The following is a 25,964-nucleotide window of genomic DNA, read 5'->3' as shown; positions in this document are numbered from 1 at the left end:
TGTGCTAGGGGGAACAGTCAAATAAGATAAGAAGGTTAGATGTATAGTTAGTGGACAAGTGGCATAACCTGCGCTGCATGAAGACCAACTGTTTATGTAACTGAATAATTAAGTTGATTGTTTTAGCAAAGGATATTTGCCTCCTATGCCAACTTCCTTTTTGGCAGGATAGAATAAAGAATATAGAATTTTTCAGACATACACAAAACATGATATAGTGATATCCCCCTATGTACCTATTACATAGTATCAACAGTTATCAGTGCATGACCAATGTTATTTTGTTTCTCCTCCCTCCACCAATGTATACTGAAGTATTTTTTAAATTAAATATTGAGGGGGCTGCTGAGGATTGAACCCAGAACCTTGCACGTGTTAATAAGCACATGCTTTACCACTGAGTTGCACCCCATGCCATCTACTGAAATATTTTAAAGTAAATTCTGATTATTATTATTTCCATCCACCTAAATGTCAGTCACATCTTACAAATGATAAGGACCCTTAAATACTTAGCCTCCAATTCTATTATCATAGCATTAAATAACAAGACAAAGTTATAGCAACCCAATGTTCACATTACCCCAAAAGCTTTATTACCTTATTTACAGTTAATTTTTTTTCCAAATATTTTGTTTTTGTGGTAGGTGGACATAATACCTTTATTTTATTTTTACATGGTGCTGAGGATCTAACCCAGGGCCTCATACATGCTAGGTGAGTGCTCTACCATTGTACCACACTCCCAGCTCTACAGTTAATTTGTTCAAGTCAAAATTTCAACAAGGTCTAGGAACACTTTTGTTTGGTTAATATCTTTTAAGTTCTTCAAATCTTTGGTAGTTCTCTCTTCTCTTGTTTTTCTTGTCATTTGTTGGAAAAAAAAATCACATTTTGTAGTATTTCATACATCCTTTCATGGTATTTAACATGTTTCTGTATGGCTGCATTTCCCATTAACTGATAACTAGAGAAACTTAATCAGAGATTTAACTTTCAGGCAAGAACACTTCACAAGGGATAACTGTGTACTTCCTATTGTATCACATCAGAGAGAATATTACTTTATTGTAGCTCTTGTTAAGATTGATCATTAGAGTTATGTGTTACCAGTGTGATCCTTAAATAATAAATTCCTCATCAACCTTCCTACTTGATGATTTGGCCAGTTAATTTTGTCTAAATTATTTCATTAAAGTTAGATAACTCTTATATCTTAACAATATGGGCTCTGCAAATGGTCACTATATCTAGCCAAAAAACAGTTTATGTCTGGGACATAGCATTGAAAGCAAATTCTAGAATTAAGCATTGATTGACTCTGACATAACTGTGACAGCACTGAAGGTTATGAAAGTGTGTGTCTATGTGCACACATTATGCACAAAAATCTATTGGGGCTTTCTGTGTTATGAGAGAATAAAAACTGGACATCTGTCCTTTGTAACCTGAAACATGAATTGATCTCATCAATCAAAGGATTTTTTTCCTACCCAATTAAAAAAAATCTCTTAAGCTCTGAAGTTAATCAAAAGCTGCATTAAGTATGCCATTCTCTGGTGAAGTTGAAGCATAGTGAATATGCAAGACTGATTTATTCCAAATGAAGAATCTATCTGCCAATCCCAAATAGAACCTAGCTTTTTAAATTTAAATTCAATGCTTAGAATGCTCAGGTCCTTCAAATACCTTTCCAGTACTTGGGAATAAGAATCAAAAGGCATTTCCGTGAGGACGGAAGTCAAGAGTGCTCATCCAACATATGTTAAAGCAGAACAAAACAACAACAACAAAAACAAACAGAAAACCTGATGAACTTCTTGTGTTCCAACTAGCAGTTACTTGTTTTAGCATCCAGTACGTTTTGTCCAACGGGACATTCCCCCTTCAGCATTAACTAACTGATTCTCCTTTTTCACTATTCTTATCCAGCATCCAAGTTTAAATTATTAAGGTTTTTCCCTCATGATGTTCTAAAACTGATTTGATCCTTTGATTTTCTGTCTTGGATCACAAGAATGGACAATTGTAAATAACAAATTAGAACATTTCAGTCAGGATATTCTGCAGTACTACGTACACTTGAAGTAGATAGGATGCCACATATTCTCTTGAGAGCCATTCACTCTTGATTAGTCTTAATTTAGTCTAACCTTAAAAAACCCTCTATTTATAGAATACATTTATGATCAACAGTTCTTAATTATATCCACTAAGAAGCAAAAGTCTTATTCACATCTTAATGTTTTTGAAATTGGGAGGTATTTAATGAGGGTCAAAAGAAGCTATTCAGTTGGGGTAGAGGAGTATAATAGTGCTGTAGTTACTGTTTATGCATATACAATACTAGCTTTGTATAGAAGCTATTCATTTTCCACCTGTCTTATTTGCCTTGATAATAACATAGTTGGATTTTCATTTAAATTTGACTGTGCTTTGTTTCCTTGAGCAAATGGTACTTAGACTATGAAATTGTATCTTATAGTTTTCTTTATCCTAATCTGCTTGTTAAAGTAGTTCTTACAGAACTGAAGTCCAGAATAGTTAATTACTTATGATTGGAGTGAATCCTTATTCGTATTTGGGCAGATAAGGGAATATGGATCAAATTTACCTTTGGCAAAAATCTGGCTTTCTTTTATGGTTAATATTATTTTAGGTAAACTTCCAAGGAGGAGAAGTCTTATTTGCTTTTTGGATAGTTTGTGTGTTGCTGTGAATACTTTACCTGTCAGTTGAAATATAAATCTCCAATATAAATCTCTGTAATCCTGGGACCACTCAGTAGAGCTTCAGGTTGGTGTTTTTTCTTCATTATGTCAAACAAATCTTTTCCTCACATCATGACACATATAAAAAAGGTTCAACAGTTTGGATTGAGAAACTAGTGATAGTATAATTAGAAAATGTGGTTAAGGTCCTCATTTCATTTATGGGTGGTGGAGAATTAAAAAAAAAAAAAAGTGTAGAAATATAAGGTGTTGTGGGTGTTACCAGACAGGAAAAATAAATGTGAACCTAAGACCAGTGAACACGTGGGTTCCTTACTAGAGTTTAAGGAAGCCATTCTTCTGAGACTATTTCTGTTTCCACAGTGAGGGCTCTGTAGGCTCAGGGGATGGAAATCAGAACAAGCCTTGGGACTTATCTTGATATAGCTTTCCTAAGTTTGCATGAATGTTATGTTTCTTGTTCCACTAGAAAGATGGCTACCACAAAATAAGAGTCAGTTACGTGGATGATTTTCTAGGAACCTAATTTATTACTTAAAACTTTGGGATGCTCATGGGAGCTTAATGAGAATGTTGAGTCTGAGAGGCAGAGGTCACCATGATGTACCACAATGGCTGGTGCATTACAGAGGAAGAGACCACTGTTGGCAGTTCTACAGAGAAAATTTTATAGGGGATGCTCAAGGTAGGGTTTGTGCTCACTTGACTTCATGTGGCTTCTGTTGATATGATAAAAAATTTGAGGCTTATAAACAAATTGTCCTATAGACGAGGCAGAATTTTAGGCATTACATGGATTTAATGTGGTCTGAGCATCTAAAGAACTATGCACCTTTACTGACACTTGTTAAGCTGTAAATATTCCTTCCTTCTTCCTGGCTAAAACTCTCAGTACCATGTATAGCAATAGTGCTTCTTTGAGTGGAATTAATGCATGTGTGCAGCAGATTAGGCCTTTCTAATTGAGACTTATGAAAGATGAAGGGAAATAATAACTCTTTAAATGAGCTGGAATAAATTAAGGATGAAAAGAACTAACATATTCTTTCTCCTTTCCCCTAAATTTAAGGTGGAAATATGTTAATAGTAACAGCTGTCACCTTTTATATATCCATTTGGAACTTCTGATTGTGTAACTGTGGAATTCCAACTCTTTGATTTCCATGGAGTCTGCTTGTAGAATCATTGGTGCATGGAGTTAGGGTCGTGTTGAATAAGGTTTCCTATTTTATTAGTGATTAAGATACTGTGAAATTTAGGTGGCATATATGCTTCAAAAATAACAAATAATTTATGAAGTATTAAAAGATGAAAGGAATGTGGAAGTGTCTAAATTGCTTCAGCAAGTATATAAAACTGCCTATGTTTATTTTTAGGCCATTTTTAAAAAATCCTGTTTTCTAGGCCTAAATTGAGTTTAGAGAACAGGGTGTCCCCTTTTAGAAATGTCTGCAATAAGTGGCAAGGTGATTTTAATAAGAACAAAAAACTGATTTCTTTTTTGTTGAAAAACAAAAAATTTTAAAAAGAAAATCTAACTTTCTTATAATTCTAGCACCTTGAATTAATCACAAGTGACATTTTGGAGAATGACTCATGGGTGCATAGATAAATTACCATACCTGAACATGTTTTCCTAAAAATATAATTTATTAACCCAATTATTTACTGCCTAGTTTAAAAAGTTCTTGTTACATATTAATGTTTTCTAGTGCTGTTTTTAATCATCGTTCCCTTAGTAACTGTAGTATTCTAGTTATGGATATACCATAATTTTTAAAGTAATATAGCGTAGATATCACTGATTTGGGGAACTTTTTTGCTTCCTTAGGATCACTTTTTTTTTTTTTTTTTTGAAGTATTGGGGAGTGAACTCAGCATTAGCTACATCCCAACCTTTTTAATTTTAGTTTGAAACAAGTTCTCATCAAGTTGCTGAGGCTGATCTTGAGATTGAGCCCTCCTACCTCAACCTCCTGGGATTTCAGTAGTGCACCACTGTTCTGGCTCCTGAGAATAAATTCATAGAAACTGAATTATTGGTTAGTCATAAAGATATTTTGAGATGTTTATTAGATATTGCTTTTTAGAAATTGGACCAGTTTATACTCATAGTAGTAATATGTTCATTCTTTTGTCTTTGTTCATTTGTTTACTGAGTAAATGTTAAAGATTTATGTATCTGGCATAATTCTAGGCCCTGAGGCATGTTTGAAAAAAATAGAATTTCTGCCCTCTGGCAGATGACAAAGGTATGGTCAGGAAGGTAGGCATTAATCAAATACCACAAATAAAAGTGTACCTGTGATAAGTTACAGACTAATTGATTGTAGATACCTTTGTTGACTTTGATATTAGGATTCTTTCTATTTATATGTGTTATTAAAGGCAACATTTGTATTTTAATTTTTTGTCAAACTAGAAAAATTTGATGATTTTTCATGTTAATGGTTTATTTGTATTTTTGTTAATTACTTTTTCATTTGTAAGTAATAATCCTCACAACCCTTTCAGTTTGGACTCTGTAGCTGAGACAAACCTGTATTTGTTTTGCCCTTTAACGAATCTGGAGACCTCACAGGAGAACGGGATTGTAGAGATCCAAAAGAAAGAGTCTGCTAAATAGAATCTGTTTGAGCAGTTGTACTGCTATTGTGGACAGGCATCTCTAGTCCTTAACATTTTTTTCTATTTTGATAACCACAGTAGGGCATTCCTGGATTAGCCTCAACCTGAGTATTTTTTAGGGGGTTAGACTATTCAGGGCTTGGCCAGAGGGATTTACAATTTAAGAATTATGTATTTGCTTGTTGATATACAAAGGAGTCATTTCAGAATCAGATAGAAATGCTGTTATTGATATTAATTAATTGATACAGGTAGGTGTGTCAACCTGTAGAATCTCATAATGGTACTGTGCATAGTTGAAATAAAATAACTGGTGATCATGGGGGCACACATAATCAGTGTCTGATTATTGATGATTAGCTAAATCAGAAAATGAAGAATGTATTTCTATTAATAGATTTGAAAGAATTTTTAGGGTGTATTATGAACTTCATTTTATGAAAATCCCTATTTTTACTGTGACTGAAAATGAGTTTGAATTCGTTTTTTTGGTTTTTTGTTTGTTTTTCTTTTTTGGGTGAACAACTTGGGAGGGAGTTTGGGGTTTTTAAGCCTTTAAACACTTTCTGAAGATTTCTGGTAACCAAACAAGGACTGCATAGTAGTTTACAAGTTGAATGCTGCTTTCACTTTTGTCTAGAGACCATAAGAATCTGCCAGGAACTGTTAATGTTAAGACTTGTCTATCAAAAGGAGTACCTTTTTGAGAACTGCAAGAGGAATAACAGAATCCCTGATATTCCAGATTATGAAATGTTTTTTTACTGAAGGAAAGGACTCTGAATCACCTGCCAGAGGTTGAGAATACTGAGGGTGAATTATTTTGGTTCTTTCCTTGGCAGTGGAGCCTCTGAGGATCAAGCTTGCCAGAAAAGGAAATATTTAATATTTAGGAAGCATAGCTGTTAGTGATATAATGACACTTTAGTTCAGGAGTTTGCCATCATATATACCTACACATAATTGATAATGTTATTAATATATTAATATCCTAATTGATAATAAACCTGGGGAAAATGAGTGACTATGTAACTGACACGCAGAGCAACACCGTTACATCTTACAATGCCTCTGTGAGGAAGAGAATTTTAATTCCATTTGGCAGGTTTGGAATCAAAGCCGAGAGGTGAGGTCATTTTCCCCAAGGACTATGTAGTTTGTAACTACATAGTTAGTAAATAGAGTTTCCAAACTAGGCAGACTGGTTCTACTGTACTGTATTGCTTTTTCTAGTTTCTAAATGAGTACCTTTGGGATACTGGGTTTGGATAGGAATAGGGATTTTCATGGGATAGTAGTTTAAACAAATCTGCAAAGCAAGTGTAATTCCTTTCTCGCTGCTAAGGTTTTGTTGGCTTAAAAACTATTAGGCATGCTTCCCCCCCCCCCCGCCCCCCCAAGTTTTCTGCTCTGGAGAGTTTAGTAATTTTTCACTTAGGTTTTAATGCAACTAATATCACAGTAGTTAACCACTTTCTCATTCCTACTATTTGCCAACCATTGCATGTTGAAGATGTATTAAGCCTTGTCACAATATGCTGTCAAGAAGTAAAGGACTATTTTTATCCCAGCTTTATAGATGTGTAGATTTCTAGACCAAAGAAATATCTATTTTTATGTTTACTGGTATTTTAATGCTGATCATTTAGCATGTAGCAAAAGCTAGAAATGTTAGATTCTTCATCACTGTAGTAATTTAGGGGAGAAATGGGAATGAAAGTAAGTTGAGTTTTATTACTTTATTCACATCTGAAGTTGAATATAAAGTTGTATGGTTTTCTTCTAGGTACCTTTTATGTTACAGGTGATTTGTAGAATTCAAAGATAAAGCCAAAAAAATTCAGAACAGAAAATTATTTACTATGTGAAATTCTGAATAGACTATTGAGTGTGAAAGAGATTGACTGGGTAGACCCATTGTAAACATAGAATCTCTGACAACAGACTTGATTTTTGGAAACTATAAATAATACCAGTTATTAATGAATAATGAGAAAATGATACCATTTCCTTCATCTGTAAAAGGTGAATAAAAGATGCTTTTGGTAACCTAGATTGCAGAAATTTCCATAGATGCCATATATGAATGGTTGACTCTCAATTGCTAACTTTGGGGTCTTTGGCCAGCATTGAGCCAAAGTATAGGGTCATCTTTGTTGATTGTGAAAAGTGATGTTAAGGGTAGTATTGATTGAGAAGTTAGTAGAGGAAATTATAAGAGTTGTTTGTCTTCTTATTTAAAGCTAAATAAATTTTAGAGATAAGCCTTCCAATTTCAATAGTCTGTGAGTTGCTCAGAATTTGAGCAAAGGATATTCCTAGGCTTTATCAAGTAGTTTATCAAGTCCCTGATTTTCAGAATCATGGTTCTTAATATACTCGATGATCCCATGTTTAGCAGTGCTTTTCCATGAGGACTTTGAGAGGACATTGTACAGAGATGATGTGAAAAGCTAGTTCTTTTAAGGGAGAACTTAGACACCAGAATTTTAAAGGTAATGCCAGAAGATTGCTGCCCTCAGTCCCTGGAAGTGGCAGAGTGGGACCTGGAGCTGCTGTACAACCCAGGCCCACCTCAGGGTCAGGTGTAATTCTAATTTTTATCCCCCCACCCCAGTGTTGAACAAATGTTCTCAATTTCCTATAATGTATGAGGAGAAAAAAGTTAGTCATTGTTACCCAACAGGTGGAGCAGTGCTTGGGAAAGGTGATCAAGGCAGACCTTGTTTTCCTTATTAGTCAGATTCTTCGTTGCAAAACAACAGAAATAGAATTTGAAATACATTTACATTATCTTTAGTTATTTAACCAGCTGGAGTGAAGTTATCTTAGGCTGTGTATGTCAGATTTATTCCCAGATCAATAACTATTTGTGAGCATTTTCTATATCAGGCACTGATCTTAGGTTTTAGGTCTACAAAGAATCTTCTTTCACAGGAAACCCCTTTCATGTAACTAATATAGGATGTTTGATCATGCCTATTTTCTCTCTGCTGTATTTAAGAGGAGGACGTTTATTTCTGTTGACTGGTTAGTCCTCCCAAAGGGTTATTGTGACAAATTATAATCTTTTTGATCAGTTATTTTAAACTGTGTCATACAAACATTTTAATCTCTTCTGCCGTTTGAAACTTTCCAAATACTATTGATAGAGTCACTTCCTTCCTTTTCTCCCAGTGAAAGTTGTTTCAGGCTTTGGGAAAAAAATAAATAAATAAATGGATATGTCCCATGTTTGAACTTTTTGTGATTAGAAATATCTGAATACTGGGCTGCAGATGTAACTCAGTGGTAGGCTTTGGGTTCAACCCCCAGCATCAAAGCAACCACCATCGACAACTTGAATACATACATGGTGGCAAGATTTGATTGAGTTTGCTCTTTTGGGGCCCTTGAGAAAGAGGAGAAATAAAACAAAAGACCAGAGTGATAGAGGTTCTAGTAGAGGAAGTGAATGGGAGAAGGGAAGATGGTTAAAACACACACACACACACACACACACACACACACACACACACAATTTTGTAGATAACCTGAAAAAGCCTTATGTATTGTAAAAGGTACCTCTTTCTACCATCCCTGAATCTCACATTCTTACCTTCAGCTGACTGGAGCCTTCCTTTCCCTCAAGACTCTACCATATGTGTTCATCTTAAACTAATCATCATATGGAGAGTTGGGGTGCATGCATAGAACAGGCAGTGTAGAACAGGCAGTGTAGCTTGATCTGTACCTGTTGGCACTGATTTTAATTCTGATTCTTTACTTGGAGGGACTTTGAACTTTTAAAATTACTTAGCATGTTTTGTTAGTGATTGGAATATGTATTTGGATGTTTTCAAGACAATTACATATGTTTCTGAAAAGGAGTATGTTTAAATTTATGTAAGTTAAAAAAAAATTTATGTAAGTTAAGCCACATTCTGTTAATGTGTTACTTCTGTTTATGAAGTAAATGGCCTTTAAAATTCCTAATTCGTTTTTTGTTTAAATGCATGTTCAGTGCTAAAAAAGAGTTCATTCTCTCTCTGATTTAAGTATACTTATTTTCTAAAAACAGTTTGAATAATAAAATATGTTAATTTTATTATTTGCCTTTGTCTGCACAAGTTACCTACTATATCCCCAAATTGGGCTTTCAAAGAAAAGACTGATTTTGGTGTTTTTCTTTGGATGTGTTCAGTGGTTCTTTGTTCTCTCTTTGCCCTGCATTTCATCTTAGTGTTTTATCAGTTTTTCTCCACATGGAGATCATGAATGATATACTACATAATTTCAAACACATTCCACATGAAAGGTGGCAATAGCTTTTGATTTGGGGAATTGTTGGGTTTGAGTCATTCAGATTTATGATAGCAAAGTTTTTTTTTTTTTTTTTTTTTTTAACTTTTCTGCACTTAGCCATATAAGGTAATATTTATAGTTTCCAGGGATTAGGTATGGTATCTTTGGGAGCCGCCATTTAGAACATAAATAGTCACATGCATCCCATGTGCAAAATATGTTCACATGACCCCAATATCCCCAAAGTTTTACCTCTTTACAGTATCAGTCTAAAACTCACCTAAATATCATTAGTAAAGAAGTTCCATATCTCATCATCAGAACTATACCTCAGGTAAGAGGGAAACTCAGAGTATTATTCCTTCTGATACAAGCATCTTCCCCCAGTTGTGGACCTAGAAACTAGGATAGAAGTTATCTACTTCCAAAATACAGTAGTGGGACAGCTATTGAGTAACACAGATATTCCCATTCAAGAAGGGAGAAAATGGAAGGAAGCAGCCATCAGTCTGAAGCGATTTCAGAATCCTGTACAGGAAATTCTACTAGGGTTTAAGGCCTGAAAATAGTCCTAAGTATTACAAAGAAATTTTCAAGAAATAAGGGGCATATTCATTGAAAGAATTTTTTTTTTTTTTGTATATGGCTGAGCTCTTACCAGAAAGTTCTATTTATTTTTTCTACCAGCAGTTTATTATATTACCAATTCTTTTATCTAGTCATGTTGGTCCACATGTATATTCATATTTATAACCATGTCTATAACTGAAGACCTTTAGACTTGCCAATCTTAACATGAGCAAAAGTTGTAATGTTTTGATAATTGTGCCTTTTCATATACTTTTTTCCAGTTTATGTTCATATCCTTGTCTAATTTTCTGTTTCTTGATTTGTATGATGTCTATACACACATGTATACATATGTATATTATTTCATTTATTAATCTTTTTTGAGATGGGGGTCTTGTGTTGTTTAGGCTGTTCTCAAACTGCTGAGCTCAAATGATCCTCCCACCTCAGCATTCTGAGTGTTGGGATTACAGGTGGGTACCTGACTTTGAGTTTGGTGTTTTTTTGTTTGTTTGTTTTGTTTTAATTACAATGAAATCTGCCATTTTTCATTGAGTACCTGATTTTTTTTTTTTTTAAGAGCTGAGGATTGAACCAAGGGCCTTGTGCTTGCTGGTCAACAATGCCCTCCTCTACTTGCTGTCAGACAAAAATGATTTTAAAATAAGTATTTCATACCTGAAAGGACAAATTATGTAGAAAATTTATGCTGTACTCTTCTTATTTCTGAAAATGGATGTATGTGGTGGTCTTTGGAGGGCTTTCCTGTAGAAAGGCCCATCCTTGATGGCTTATGTATGAGCCATTGCAGTGAGCACTGTGCTCTCACCCTTGCAGTTCCCTCTAATTAGTGCAGCTCACTCCAGCTTTCAAATCTTATGCTATAATTTGAACCCTTTGGTAAATCTACTGAAGTGGGAAATGTTTGAATTTTGAAGATTTTTTAAAAAAATAAGTAGGTGTATATGTAATAAACTGTAGAGAGTGAGTGCAGACAAAAGCATCCTTGATATGAACATGAAACCCAGATTTAAAAAAAGAAAAAGAAACCCAGATTTACTGCAAGTACTTTAAAAAAAATCCTGTTAAAAAGTAGCCTTATAAATCCTAAAGAAACGTTTTGGTAATATTTATTTGATACAGAAAGAATGTGTTATGAGTAAAATATGTTAAAAACAATGTGATCTGATTTAAATTGCAGGGGAAAATACAACTGTATCTATGCGTAGAAAAAAAGTCTGCAATAGAAAGTAAATTATTTTGAAATAAAGTGATTATTTTGGGATAATTGGATTGATAAACGTATATGAATTTTTTAAGAAACCAGATGTAGGTGCGATGGTACATGCCTGTAATACCAGCTATTCAGGAGGTTGAGGCAAGAGGATTGTAAAGTTCTAGAACAAACTAGGCATGTCTCAAAATTAAAAAAAATAAAAAGGGCTAGGAATGTAACTCCGTGGCAGTTGCACCTGTGGGTTCAGTCCCCAGTACTACCAAAAAATAAATAAATAAAAAAATTTTGAAAGACCCTATATAATGTATAGCTGGGTATTTATAATTTTTTAAATATATTTATTTTCTGGCTTTTCTATAGTAGATGTGTTTTACTTGTGCAATAAAAAATATTGATATCTACCCCCTTCCAACCCCAAATAACTGCTTTAAGAAAATAAGTATTTGGAATACTTGTGTTATTAACTTAAAGATGACTATACCGTGATCTTTTTAGCTCATTTTGGTTGCAGAGTTCTTAATATTCTTCACTTAGTTGTTTATATTAAACTTAAGGGAAAATGATTTTTATTAAACTGAAGGTATTAAATTATAACACTGAGAGGTGGTAATATTTTAGTTTTTCTGCTGAAATAAATGATTCTTACAGCAACTATTATTTTCCTTTGCAAAAGTGTTAACACCTCTGAACAATGTAAACTTGAAGCACTGAGCATCATTTTCTGATACTTGTAGCATAGTGAGTGATTTGTGTTTAGTAATACCTTTAGATAATTTTATTTGCTTTTTCTTAATTTTGAGAAATTCTTTGTTGCCTTTCAGTCTTATTATCCTGCATTGATTATTTTTTAAAGCAAGTATTTCTGCCTTTTTAGTATAAGTTTCTTATACCCTCAAATAGTACCTGTTTTATGGTACTTGAAACTTTCACTTTTTATTTGTTATTTCTTAGGTAAACGCAAAGCACTGAAGTTGAATTTTGCAAATCCACCTGTCAAATCCACAGCAAGGTTTACTCTGAATCCCAATACTACAGGAGTCCAAAACCCACACATGTGAGTATTCTCGGTAATCAAATAAAGAGCTCAACTTAAGGTTTTAAACTTATTGGATTTTATGAATTTTTCCAAGCTGAGGGGTTGATATTTCCATTATATTAATGGACCATTTGAAATGTTACTCTTTCAACTTATATATAAAGTTTTTGATTCTGTTGTCTTAAGTTGGTAAACACAATTTTCCTTTTTTAAGTTTACTTGGGGAAAAAAGAGCCAAAGATCTAGATTCATTTGTAGCTTTTTAATACTCCTTACTAAACTCTCTGAGAATATTATTTATCTTTTTCCTTTTGGATTTCCAGTTAAATGACAATATATATTTTAAGAAATTTGTCCTCTGTGTAAATCCTACCACTCAGCTGGTGATAAAATAGATTCCCATTCTTAATAAGCCAAATTCCTCTAAGATTTTCCATGTCATAGCACATTAAAAGAACTGTATACTTATATAGATGTCAGTGATTTTTTAGCAGTTTATTCACTGAATATTTTTAATTAAAAAAGGAAACAATATTGTAACGTCTCACTGAAAATATTAGAAACCTATCAGTTAATTTACCTTCAGAACTATATTTAGAATAGCAGTGTCTAGAAGGGAGGGATGTATATGTGTTTGTATATACTCATGCTTCCACCTGTAGTCTTAAAATAGAGGATTGATTAAATGCAAGCTGCATGTAACAAATTATTTGACTAAGAATACTATCAATTTTTTTAGGCTAGTTTTCATAATTAGATTTCTTTCGGAGCTCAGCTAAAGCCCCAGTCTTCTTACCTTCTTTGTAACATCAGATGGGGATCTATATTGAGTAAGGAAACATAGTATTTTTTATTTATTAAGAGCTCCAGTAGTAAGGAAGTGCTTTTAAAAGAACCTCCTTCTTCATTTCCTAGAATTTCTAGTTAAAGCTAGTACAGAACTAATTCTTAAATATAGTCCATTTTCTCTCTCCTTAGTTACTAACTAAACCACGTACTTGAAGTACCACTTAATAAATCTTTCTCTCTCTTTTTAAGTCCTTTGAACAGGAGAGAGACAACCTGATTTGGATTTAGAATTAGGGAGACATTTACATATTTGTACTGTTCCCTATGACGTTTCTGGATTTATGGAGAATTTGTGGACAGAATCTCCTTTTAGTTTGTTTTTAAGCAAGTAAACATAGGATGAAAAAATGTTCTTTTCTAAAAATAGAGTTGATTGGGTTTTATTTATCTAAACTAGTGCTTTATAATAATCCTATATTTCTTATATTTATAATAATCCTGGTTTTCCATCTTTTATCAGCAAAAACATTAAAAATCTGGGAGGACATGGTAATAGGTATTTTTACATTATGACAGAATCTTTAGAACTTGATGCTGGTATGTAAAAATTTAGACCTAGACTTTGTTGGAATTGTATTATTACATAGGTCTATGGATCTGGATCAGGAGTAGGTGAATACTAGCATTGATACTGGTCAATTATAATTACTTTATTACATAGGAGGTACATACATAGGAGATGCCACTTTCCCAGCACCTTCCATAAGGTGTCCTTTTCTTCTTTTTGATGTTGGAATTGTATTATTACATAGGTCTATGGATCTGGATCAGGAGTAGGTGAATACTAGCATTGATACTGGTCAATTATAATTATTTTATTACATAGGAGGTATATACATAGGAGATGCCACTTTCCCAGCACCTTCCATAAGGTGTCCTTTTCTTCTTCTTTTTGATTGCTGTAAAACAGTTCTTCACAAATCGAAATCCTAACTTGCAGTTTGTAGGAGCATTGAAGTAAGATATCGCTTGCTTATTTATGTATTTTTTCCCCTTAGAGTTTCTGTGAACTTTTTGTTATGGAGCTAAATGTAAACTTGTTCATGACTTTAGGAAAAAGAAAGAACTAATGATGTTAAGCTGTGTCCAGGAACAATTTCATATCCACTTAGCATTGATTTCTTCTGGGTGCAGGATCCTTTGCAAGGAAAGATTCAAATTAAAAAAAAAAAAAAAAAAAAAAAAAAAATGAAGACGGCATCCTTAGTGTCTGAAAACCAACAGTTTAAGTGAAAATGCAAGAGGTTATAGCAATTCAAGAATTAAGGCATAACGAAATGCAGATTGAATGTCAAATGAAAGGTGTAAGGGGGGTAAGATCACTTTAAATAAGTTACATGGTGAAAAGTTTTCATAGAGGAGCAAGATTTGAATGAAATTTTGAAAGACAGGAAAGGATAGCTGGAAAGAATAGAGAATGGCATTCTGCTGAGTGTAAGTACAATATAAGTTTTGGGAATCATGTAGCTGTACTTAATTGTAGTAATGTTAGTTACAGATGACCTATTTCTATCTCTCATTGGTGCTTTTAGCATTGTTTCTTTATAACTGGTATTCTAAAATTATAAGAGGATATGCTTAGGTATGGGTCACCTGTGTATCAGATGAACACTTTTTAATGATTTATGTATCTGTGTTTCTTAGAAAATTTTTGTTGATTTCCTTTTGATATATTCCTTTGTTTTTCCTATGATCTCTTCCTGAAACTTGACTTGAATGTTGGGCTGCCTGAATTCCTTGTGGTTTTTTTTTTTTTTTTTTTTTCTTTTATATTTTTCTATCTCTTTGTTTTCTTGTTCTGTATCCTGGGAGATGTCTTTTATTTTTTGACCTCTGTATGGAATATTCTCTTCTGTCAATCTCTTAAATTCCAGGGATTGATTGTAGCTTTTTCTTAGTATCTTATTAATTTATGGATGCAAAATAAGGAATTTTAACATTATTTTCTGTATCTGTTTCCTTAAGGGTTTGGTTTTCTTGCATCTTCATGTACCCCTATGCCTTGTAAGTCTTGCTTATTTGTTGATTGGAAGCTCTGATTATACATCTTCACTTGGTAGACTTGACTTGACTTTTCTGTGAATAGTTGAGAAATGGCTGTTAGAACTGGAATATTCAAAATCAAAATACCAGATTTAAGTAAGACCAGTTGTTTCCCCACACGTTTGTTTTCTTTTTTTGCGGTGCTGGGAATCGAACCCAGGGCCTTGTGCTTGCGAGGCGAGCACTCTACCAACTGAGCTATCTCCCCAGCCCACGTTTGTTTTCTTTAGAAATGTGCTCCCTTTTCACTTTGGAGGGAAGGTGAAGAGAAAAATGTGGCATAGACTAGACCTTTCTTTAGAAATAATTTTAATAAACTCCTTAGATTCTAAGCCTTCATTTCTTTTAACTTTGGATCCTCTCTGATTTAGAGTTCATTTGGGTCAGCTGGGGATGTAGCTCAGGGGTAGCGCACTTGCCTTGTATGTATGAGGCCCTGGGTTCAATCCCTAGTACCACCACCAAAGAAAAAGTTCAATTGGTATGACGGGGTGGCCAGAGCAGGTTCCTATTCAGGAGGTATGAGCCACCTGGGGGGAAAAAAAAGGTCTGAAATAATCAGTAAGAAATAAGACAAAGCCAAAGATTAGATTAAAAAGCAGAGCTCCTCAATTCTTTATTTAAGGTGAAGTACATCAAAGGCAGGGATAAGGTTTCAGTGGAGGAGTTTTATTTTGGTCCTTGTTTCTCAGTGTGGCAGGAGTATTGCAATAAACAGATTGATTGGCGTTTGGCAGGCCACATCCATCTTCCAGAGGCTGTATTTGAATTTGAGCTATAAGCAGGTCATGGTACCAGCATGAAGTGGGCATTCTCCCACCAGGGGGTTTCTGCCTGGGAGATCCCAAGACAGATTCCCTGCCTAATGGCTGGAACATAGCTCAGTTTACACGGGCTCATAGATGGCCTCAGCAAATTGGGATTATGATTTGTCTTTCATATTTGCTTTCATGCTCACCTTCCACCAAGTATAATGGATTGTAGTTTTCTCTGTTACTCTTTAAAACTGTTCGTTATGGAAAATTGTAATCATATCTAAAGCTAGAGTCATAGGAATCTCCTAATATTTATCAATTAGCATTAACAGCTTTAGTAGTTAATGGTGTGACCAATGTTGTTTTTAATCTATTCTTGCATCCCCTTTAGTTTTACCTGAACCTCAGATATTATTTCTTCTACAAGGACTCCTTTTAGAAAACATAACCATAGTACTATTATTACATCTAGTAGAATAAATTATTCTTTAATATCAGATAACAGATTACCTTATTAATTCATTTCTTTTATTCCTACCTTTGATTGAACTCAGAACCTCATGTGTACTTGGTAAGCACTCTATCACTGAGCCACATCCCACACCGTCATTAGTTTTTGTTGTTGTTGTTTCTTTAATGTTTTCGTAAACAAGATTCTCTACTAACTATATACAGTTGGTTGTTTAGTCTTCTAGAGCTTCTTCTCTAGGAGTTAGTTTTTCTTTGTCTATAGTTTTATCAGTTTTCAGACTTTTATAAATTTGTTTAAGTCTCTTAATTTCTTTATTTTATTTTTTTTCTTTTCTTCCTTTTTAAAATTGTTTTCATTTGAGTTCTTGGAGGGTAAGAGGATAACCTAACTAGACTTATTTTTTCGGCGGGGGTGGGGGGGTAACTGGTGATTACACCCAGGAGTACTTTACCACTGAGCTTTCCCCCAAGACCTTAGTAATTTTTTGAGACAGGGTCTCACTAAGTTGCTCAGGGCCTTGCTAAGTTGCTGACGCTGGCCTCTTAACTTGTGATTCTCCTGCCTCAGCCTCCTGAGCACTGGGATTACAGGCCTGTACCACCAAGCCCAGCTAAAAATTTTTATTTTAATCATCATTGGTTAAAATTATAAATATTTCTAACATAGAAAATTAGTATTTTAAAAGAGACTCTTGTATCCACTACCTTGAATTAATAGATGTTAATATTTTATCTTTTGGCTCTTAAAATGAAAGGTCAAGATGTATAACCAAGGAGTACAAAGGAAGATCAAAGGAAAAAAAGTATGGCTACCTTTTAAATTTCTACCATATTTGATTGTATTAGTATTATAAATCTTTTCTGAAACCCAGGGATGATGTTATAAATGTGGCAGACTTATGCTAAAATCATGTTCAGTATATAAATTTGACACACAGAAATAAATCTTCTGTTAAATTCTATTTTTATCATGATGAATAATGGTGGAATGCTGTCAGTGTACTAAATCCTTTAAAATGTACTTAGTATTATTGTTATTCTGAATGAATAGCCCTTTTATCTTCATGACATATCAGAATTGTTAAGAAGAAACACTAGTTTAAAAGTTAACAGTGGAAATAAATAATGATGAGTACAGATACATTTTGGGGTTTAAGTGTTTTGGAACCACATGTTTTAAGTTTAAGGGGCTGTCTGTTGAGAGCAAGAGGATTATTAGAATCTCATATTTATTACATTTGAACAAAGACTCAAGCTGTGCTATAGAACGTCTAGGTGTAGTTTTAAAGTCCCAAGTTAATCACTAGTATTCTAAATTCCATGATAAACTGCCTGGTAAAACTTTATCTTAAAAGGTAGAGTAGTAATTATGAATTGTCTAGACACTGTTGTTTAAATTGTGAAAACTTTAAAAATGTTAGCGTCCTTGTTTGTGTCCCAGCATTGTCACTATCTCTGTTATCTTGGCTGTCACGTAACTCTGATCTCAGGTTAATAACTAAATTAGAGTAGGAATAGTCCCTACTTTATATAGTCAATTAGGGAAGGTGAGAGGGGGATGAGAGAGAGAGAGAGAGAGAGAGAGAGAGAATATGAAATTTATTTTTGTAGTACTTTTCTTCATATAAAGTCTCAGGGAAGAACTATGGAAGAATTGCTGTGACTCTGAGCCAGGAGAGGACTTTGTAACCTTGTCTACTTTTATTTTCCCAAATAGTCCTCAGGACATCTCTGGTAAATTTCTAAGTATAAAAACACAACTAGTGTATATAAACTTGAAATTTTTTTTCATCTCTCAAGTTTTTTGAAACAATTGTGACACTGTGGAATTTCTATGTTTCTGAGGTGGGGCACTTAAACACAAAGTAGCAGTAATGATAGAAATATTTGTAGGTTGATGTTTTAAAACCCAGATTTATTGAACCTGTGGAGTGTTCTTTTGGGAAGGAAGGCTTGTTGGCCTTAATGCTAGAAACCTTTTCCCCTCCTTTCTTGTTGTGATAAAATACATATAACATATTTTTATTGTTAACCATTTTTAAGGCTGTAGTTCAGTGACATTAAGTACTTCAACATTGTGCATCCCATCACCATTATTCATTTCCAGAACTTTTCCATATTAGACTGAAACTCTAATTTATATAATCTTTTGTCTTTTTTCACTGGAACCTGCTAACCATCATTCTACTTTTTATTTCCATGAATTTGACTACTCAGTTACTTAACTGTTAGAAATACTGAGGTGCTACAAGAAATCAAGCATTCTTGGAAGTGGGTGGGTAAGGCACACTTCTACCAGAATGGTGTGCTATCTGGCTAGCAAGCACATCTGGGCGGACATTCCACCTGCTTTTATCCCTAACGCAGTGCTGTGCCTTGCTCTGATAGGAGGAATTTGGGATTACAGTCTGAGATGAGCTAATTTTAAAATTGGGGCAAGTAAAGGAAGAGACTGTAGTTAAAATGGCTACAATTGGATCTTACATTGCAATTAAGGCTAAATACTATGTCCTGAAAATGGACCACTGAACTTTCTATTCTCATATAATTGGAATCATAGCAGTATTAGTTCTTTTCTGCTTGGCTTATTTCATTCAACACAATGTCTTCAAGGTTCATTCATGTGCTATGTATCAGGATTTCCCTCCTTTTTAAAGAATAAATATTTTTTGTAAATATGCGTAACATTTTGTTTAGCTATTCATCTTTTGTTGGACATTTGAGTTGTTTCCACCTTTTGGCTGTAGATAATAATACTGCTTTGTGAATAATATTTTAAAGCTTGTATTATTGTATTTTTGAAAGTTATAGTTTAGTGGTGCCCAGTCTTGTCCTCAACTCCATATTGTACTTTAGCTTCCTGGATAGTTGTGGTACACTTTCATAAATCAGCTATTTATTGGGGAAGTAATTCTCAACAAGGTGGCAGAGGTAATAAGAGTGGTTGAACTGATTCTGTGAGCCCTTACTCCTTAAAATTCAGGAATATAATTCTCTAACTTGATTTTTATAGCTGAGGTACTGGATGTTATTTCTGGAATACTTTTCCATTCTCTTCCTCCTTTTCTTCTTTCCTGCACCTTACTCTTACTGAACTCTTTCCATTTAGAAGTGACATTCTTTCATAGTAGGAAAATCAATTTATTTTTCTCTTTTGTATGAACCTTCCTGCTGGAATTTCACTTCAGGGTTTGGATCTCTTAGTTTTAATTCTTTTTTTTTTTTTTTTTAACTTGTTTCCCCTTTTACTTTATATGTGTTCTCTCTCTTTTTGTTCTTTTCTTTGGCTGTTCATTGGTGTGTTTTTCTCTCTCTCTCTGTCTTTCATACACACACACAATAAGACAACAAGAAGTTGATTGGAAGCTTTGAAATTTGACTGATGGAACTTTACAATGAAGTGAAAGAAAAGCACCTGAGTTTTTCCTTTGGAGGACTCCCAAGTGTTAGCATCTGGAGGGTCTTTTCCCTTTTTCTCTTGGACTAATCTTTCTCTTTTTGTCTTGTTTGTGTTTAAGGGTACGTAAGAGTTGGATAGGGATTGGGCTAGGTTACTGAACCTAGTGTGTATGTATCTTACAGCTACAATTCTGGGACTCCTGCTAGGCAAAGAAGGTGAGGTATATTTCCTTTATGTAAGTTTTAATACAATCCACCTTATTATATTTCTTCCCTGTGCCTGTTTGGTCATTGCTGTGACTAAAATATCTGAGAAAAACAACTTAGAGGAGGAAAATTATGTTTCGGTTCAAGGTTTCAGAGGTTCAGTCCATGGTATACTGACTTTGTTGCTCTAAGCCTGAGATGAGGCAAAACATCACGGTGGAAGGGTGTGATGGAGGAATGCTGCTCAGCTCATGGCACCCAACAGGCAGAGAGAGAGAGAGCCTGGAGCCAGGGACAAAATATACATCCATGGGCATACCCCCAGTGACCTACTTCCACCAGCCATACCTGCCTGTCTGTGGTTCCACCTAGTAGTCCATGCAAATTATTGATCTATCAAATGAATACACTGATGATTTTATAGCTCACATAATCTAAATCATTTCAGCTCTGAACATTCCTGCATGGCCTGACACAAACTTTTTGGGTGAGACCTCATAACCAAATCATAATATTCTGGTGTCTTTTCAGTACAGTTTCTCCAGAATTAACAACCTTGGGTCACTTACTGAGGCAAAAGAGGGACCATCCCCTGGTTGAGGCCATCTAAGGATCTAATTGCTTCTTACATAGACTTTTAAATGTCATTAAATTGAGCTCTTACTCCCATCCTCATTGATGCTTCTTATACTTTGTAGTTTTTGTAATTTACTTTTGGGGATATCCTTTGTTATGGGCAGGTTTTAGCTTCAGCTTTCTCTGCCTTGCTGATTTAATTACTACTTGTTCATTTCTTTTGCTTTTGTAAATATTTGTTGCTGTTTCTTCTCTAGTGTTGTCTTATCTCCTTTTCTCTTTTACATTGTACGTTTGAATCCCATGAAAATCCGTTTCAGAAGCAAGGGAAGACTAAATGCATATTTATCTAGAAAACTCTTCATTAAGTGGACTTTTAAAATTAAGTTGTTGATTAAAGGAATTATACTGTTTTATAACCGATAATACACACACACACACACACACACACACACACACACATTTGTTTTGTTTTGGTTCTGAGGATTGAACCCAGGGCCTTGTGCTTGCTAGTCAGGTGCTCTGTCACTGAGTTATATGCCCAAACACAAATATTTCTTAATCCAGGAATTACGTTTTTAATGGAGAGGACATAAATTAAGCCCAGTTGAGGAAATGATTACAGTTCTGAATGAATGAGAAAAAGAATGTGATGTTGTTGCTAAATATTTAAATGCCTAGGCCATGTACAACATTGAACAGAGTATCATTAAAAGAGTAATAAATAACTTTAAGGAGCAAAGAAAAGAAGAATGAATTAAAAACATGAGTAAGTGGAAGAAAACAAAGGTAAGAATCGAAATCAATGAAATAGAGAATGGATGAAGAATAGAGAATATGTACCATTTCAAAAGTTGTTTCTTGGAAAGGTCAATAAAAGTGATATACCTCTAACAAGACATAGCAAAGAAAAGAGGAAATCTAAATTATCATTGTCAGAAATGAAAGAGGGCATATCACTACAGATCTTACAAACGCAAGAGCATATTATGGAAATCAAATGAACAACTTTGTGCCAATAAATTAGGCAACCTGTATTAGTCAAAGTTATTGATATACTTAAACCTGACTCATGAAAAATTTAAATCTATACATCTGTAAAACAATTGAATTTATAATTAAAATCATTCCCACAAAGGAAATGTGGGGACTATGAGGTTTTCCTGGTGAACTTTATCAAATATTAAAAGAAGAAATAAATGGCTTGGGTAAAAGGTGCTTGCTAAGTATACATGAAAGCCTGGCTTCCATCCCTGGCACTGAAAAAAAGAAAAAGAAAAAAAAGTCTAATCTACAAAACTTTTCAAAAATTGTGGTAGGGAACATTTCCCAACTTGTTTTTATAAAATCAACATAATCCTGATATTGAAACAATACGAGGACATTATATAAAACAGGAAAACTGTAGACCACTATGCTTAATGAACATACACTTGAAAATCCTCAGCAGTGTATAGAAAGTATAACACATTACAACCAAATAGAATTCATTTTAATTGGGCATTTGAAAATGATCAGTGTAATTCATTAATATATTTCTTAATATAGAGAGAAAAAACTTGTAAACATTTTAGTAGACACAAAAAATATTGGATAACACTCAGTATTCACCAATAAAAATTTCTGATTAAACTAGGACTAGAAGGATGTACTTTCTCAATCTGTTAATGTGCATCTATGATAAAAATCTACAGTTAATATCATATTAGTGATGAAAGATTTGATGCCTTTTCCATGATTGATAGCAAGGCAAGAAAGTTTATACTTATCAATTCTTTTTTCATTTTACTAAAGTTCCTAGCCAGTGTAGTAAAGCAAGTAAAAGAATTAAAAGTCCTAAAGATTGGAATGAAAGATTCAAGCCAGTATGTTTTTGAACAGGTGATATGATTGCACATATAAGAACTCTTAGTCTACCAAAATTACCAGACTTATTCAGTGGCCTTAGCAAGATTACAGGATATCTGAAGATCATACCAAAATCAAATCTTAAAAAAAGGTTTATTAGTTTAAAAAAAAACAAACTCATGGAAAGCAAAGTTTTGAAATAAACGTATTATCCTGAAAAAGCTTGAAATAGGGATACATTTAAGAAAAATGCCTTAAGATTTATGTACTGAAAACTGTAACACATTTCTGAGAGAAATTAAAGACTTGAATAATGGGTCAATATTGTACATTCTGGATCTGGAAGTATAACTTAGGTAGAGTGCTTGCCTAACATGTGGATGGCCCTGGATTTGATTCCAGAAAACAACAAAAAAAGATGCCATTTTCATGTATTGGAAGTTAACATTACTAGTATGTCTGTTCTTATCACTTTGACTTAATTGATTCAATGAAATTTTAGCACACTTTTAAAAAATACATGTAATTTGATATTTTGATTCTGTAATTTATATGAAAAAGCAAAGGACATAGAATAGTCAAATTTTTTCAGCAGACCTAGGCAAGGATCACAAATAATAAGGTTAAGGATAACCTTAGCAACTTAGCAAGATTCTCTGATAATAAAAGGGACTGGGAATGTAGCGCAGTGGTAAGCAGCCTTGCAGTTAATCCTCAACATCACAAACACACCCAAAAGAATTGTAAAAGAATAAGTTGATTTCATTGTTTACTGTAAGACTGTAGTAATTAAGGCTTTATGGAAGGATAAGGAATAGAGAAATAGGTCAGTGAAATAGAATAGAAAGTCCAGTAGACAAACACATATACAGTTACTTGACAGGATTTTTACCAGAACAAAATCTTACTGCTTATCAAAAATTTCAAAGAAAACATATATGTGCAAGTCATATAAGGAGAGAAGATATTGAGCACATATACCTGACAAAGGACTTTTGCGTATGGAATGAACTACTGCAAGTTCAAATTTCAAAACTGGATTAAAGACTTGAATAGACACTTTACAAAGAAGGTGTAGGAATGGATAATAAGTACATGAAAAACATGCTTAACAATGTTGGCAAAATAAGTTAGTTCTACATTTTCCCCAAAATGGCTAAAATTAAAAGACTGTACAATATCTTAGCCTACCCCTTGATTTAGCAGTTCCACTTGTTATTTATACAAGTTAAAAATGTCTTCTAAAAAACTCCTATGCAGATATTCATAAGAGCCCCAAACTAGAAAGAACCCAAATGTTCATAATGGATAACTGTGGCATATTATTCAATAAATTACTCTTCACTAATAAAATGGACAATACACCTATGTTCGCAGCCATATTGGTGCATCTCCAAAAATGCTGAGAAGCAACAGCCACACACAAAAGGGAACCCACTGTTTAGTTCTGTCTGTGTGAAATTTCAGAACAGGCAAAATTGATTTTTGGTGATTGAAATCAGAACAATCAATACTTGGCCTTGGGGAGATTGACAAGGATGGCACAAGGGAACTTTCTGTGGTGGTAGAGTGTTACATCTTATGTTGATAAGGGTACATGCCTTTGTCAGAACTCAGTCATTGAACTGTTACGCTTATGAGTTTGGAATTTCACTATATGTAAGTGGTACTTCAATTTTTTTTAGAAAAGCCAGAACAGTGACAAAGTTACTTGAATAGTTTGTTTATTCTTACTGAACAGTAATTGTGGTTTTCTGTCCTTGTTCTCAAAGGACCTGTGTGTTTTAGCATTCTTGATACTTGATGATAAACATATTTACACAAGGTTTTATTGAATTTGACTCTTATGCCTATTGTAACAAATTTTCTGCCCATTTGTTTTCATGGTATTAGAAATGTAAAGTAAAATCTTTAAGAAGTATTTTGAATATCTTTTGAAGATTAATTCTAGAGTGTCTGCTGTATCACATCAAGTATAGACCACTGCTAAGCAGTTGGATTTCCCTAGATGACATGTGGAGGCAAATTCTCTTTATTGTGCTTTAGAAAGAATATTTATGAGCTGGGTGTGGTGGCTCGATCCTGTAGTCTCAGCTACTTGGGAGGTAAGGTAGGAGGATCATTTGAGCCTTGACATTTCAGGCCCACCTTAGCATCATAGCAAGACCCCATCTCAAAAAAAGAGGAAAAAAGTCCACTAGTGTTTCCGTCCTTTTTTAATAAAGAAAAGTGTAATGAAGATACCTAGAATGGCCCATAATCTTATCATCTATAGAGATAGTTTATGCTGTGTTTAAAAAAATGAATAATGTACACTTCTGGTAAAAATATTCAATTGGTACAGAAAATTATCAAGTAAAAGCTTCATGCCCTTAATATTTCTCTCCAAAGATAAACTTTTTAATTGTGTCCTTGCAGAAAAACTTACTAGATATCAACATATAAAACTTATTAAATATTAGAATATATAATAAAAAAGTCAAATTATATTTTTAAAAGTTTGCTAAGATTTCACTGAATCAATAAGTAAAAGTTAAAAGATTTTTTAAATTATTTAAAAATCTTCACAAAAAGCAGCTGCTTTGTAGCTTGATTTTTTTTTTTCCTTAGTACATCTCCAAGATTTCTAAAATTAGCATATCCCTTCTTCACAACACATTCATTAAATTGTATAGGTGTATTATGTATTAAACTATTTCCTTAGCAATACCTGTATTTTTTCATTTTTTAATTACAAACAATGTTTTAAAGAACAGTTTTGTGCTGGTGTAGTGTGTGTGTTTAATTAAAACAGTTTTGTCCTTTATAGATTGGTAGTTTTTTGACTCTTCTATCTTAGGAGAAACTTGAAGTAGCCTTGTCTTCTCTTGGCATTATGGACATTGTAGCCTGGAAGAGTGTTGTGGTGGCTCTTCTGTGTAGGAAGTGTAGCACTATCTCTGGACTCTGCCCACTAGATGTCAGTAGCACCTGCCTCCCGAGTTGTAACAAAATGTCTTCAGACATTGCCAAATGACCTCTGGGGTACAAAATTATCCCTCATCAAGCAACATCACTGATGTAGAGATGTTGTGTCTTTGTGGGTTCACAAAGATACATGGTTACCATTACCTCTTTACTGACAGAGGAGCTGCCAGAGTCATAAGAGGTATGCTTTTCCCTTGTCTTGGAGCTTGAATGGATGCAGAAACAGGAGAGTTTGGGAAATGGATATAGAGATACAGAATCTAGGGAGAACGTGTGAAGATTTGGGAGCAACTGATGGTGTAAGAAACCAAAGTAGTCCAGCATATGTTTTCTCATAAATTCAACAAATGTTTGTTGAATGC

At 34.0% G+C, this 25,964-nt stretch overlaps 1 protein-coding gene across 5 annotated transcripts in view; it reads left to right on the top strand.

Moving 5' to 3' along the window:
* Positions 1-25,964, top strand: part of MAP2K4 (mitogen-activated protein kinase kinase 4) — a 125,939-nt gene that overhangs the window by 19,337 nt on the left and 80,638 nt on the right. For 2 of the 5 annotated variants that reach the window (XM_079135309.1, XM_079135310.1), the window contains one exon: positions 12,403-12,505. The exons of 2 other annotated variants lie outside the window; for them this stretch is intronic. In XM_079135309.1, coding sequence (XP_078991435.1) covers positions 12,403-12,505 — 103 coding nt within the window. Of the gene's footprint in view, positions 1-12,402; positions 12,506-25,964 lie in introns of those variants that run through there. One more of the 5 variants, XM_079135312.1, reaches the window with a different exon arrangement.

The sequence above is a fragment of the Sciurus vulgaris genome (genome assembly GCF_902686455.1).
Source record: "Sciurus vulgaris genome assembly, chromosome: 3".
NCBI lineage: Eukaryota > Metazoa > Chordata > Mammalia > Rodentia > Sciuridae > Sciurus > Sciurus vulgaris.
Note: the sequence above shows the minus strand (reverse complement) of the source record. Positions and strands in the feature narration are given on the sequence as shown.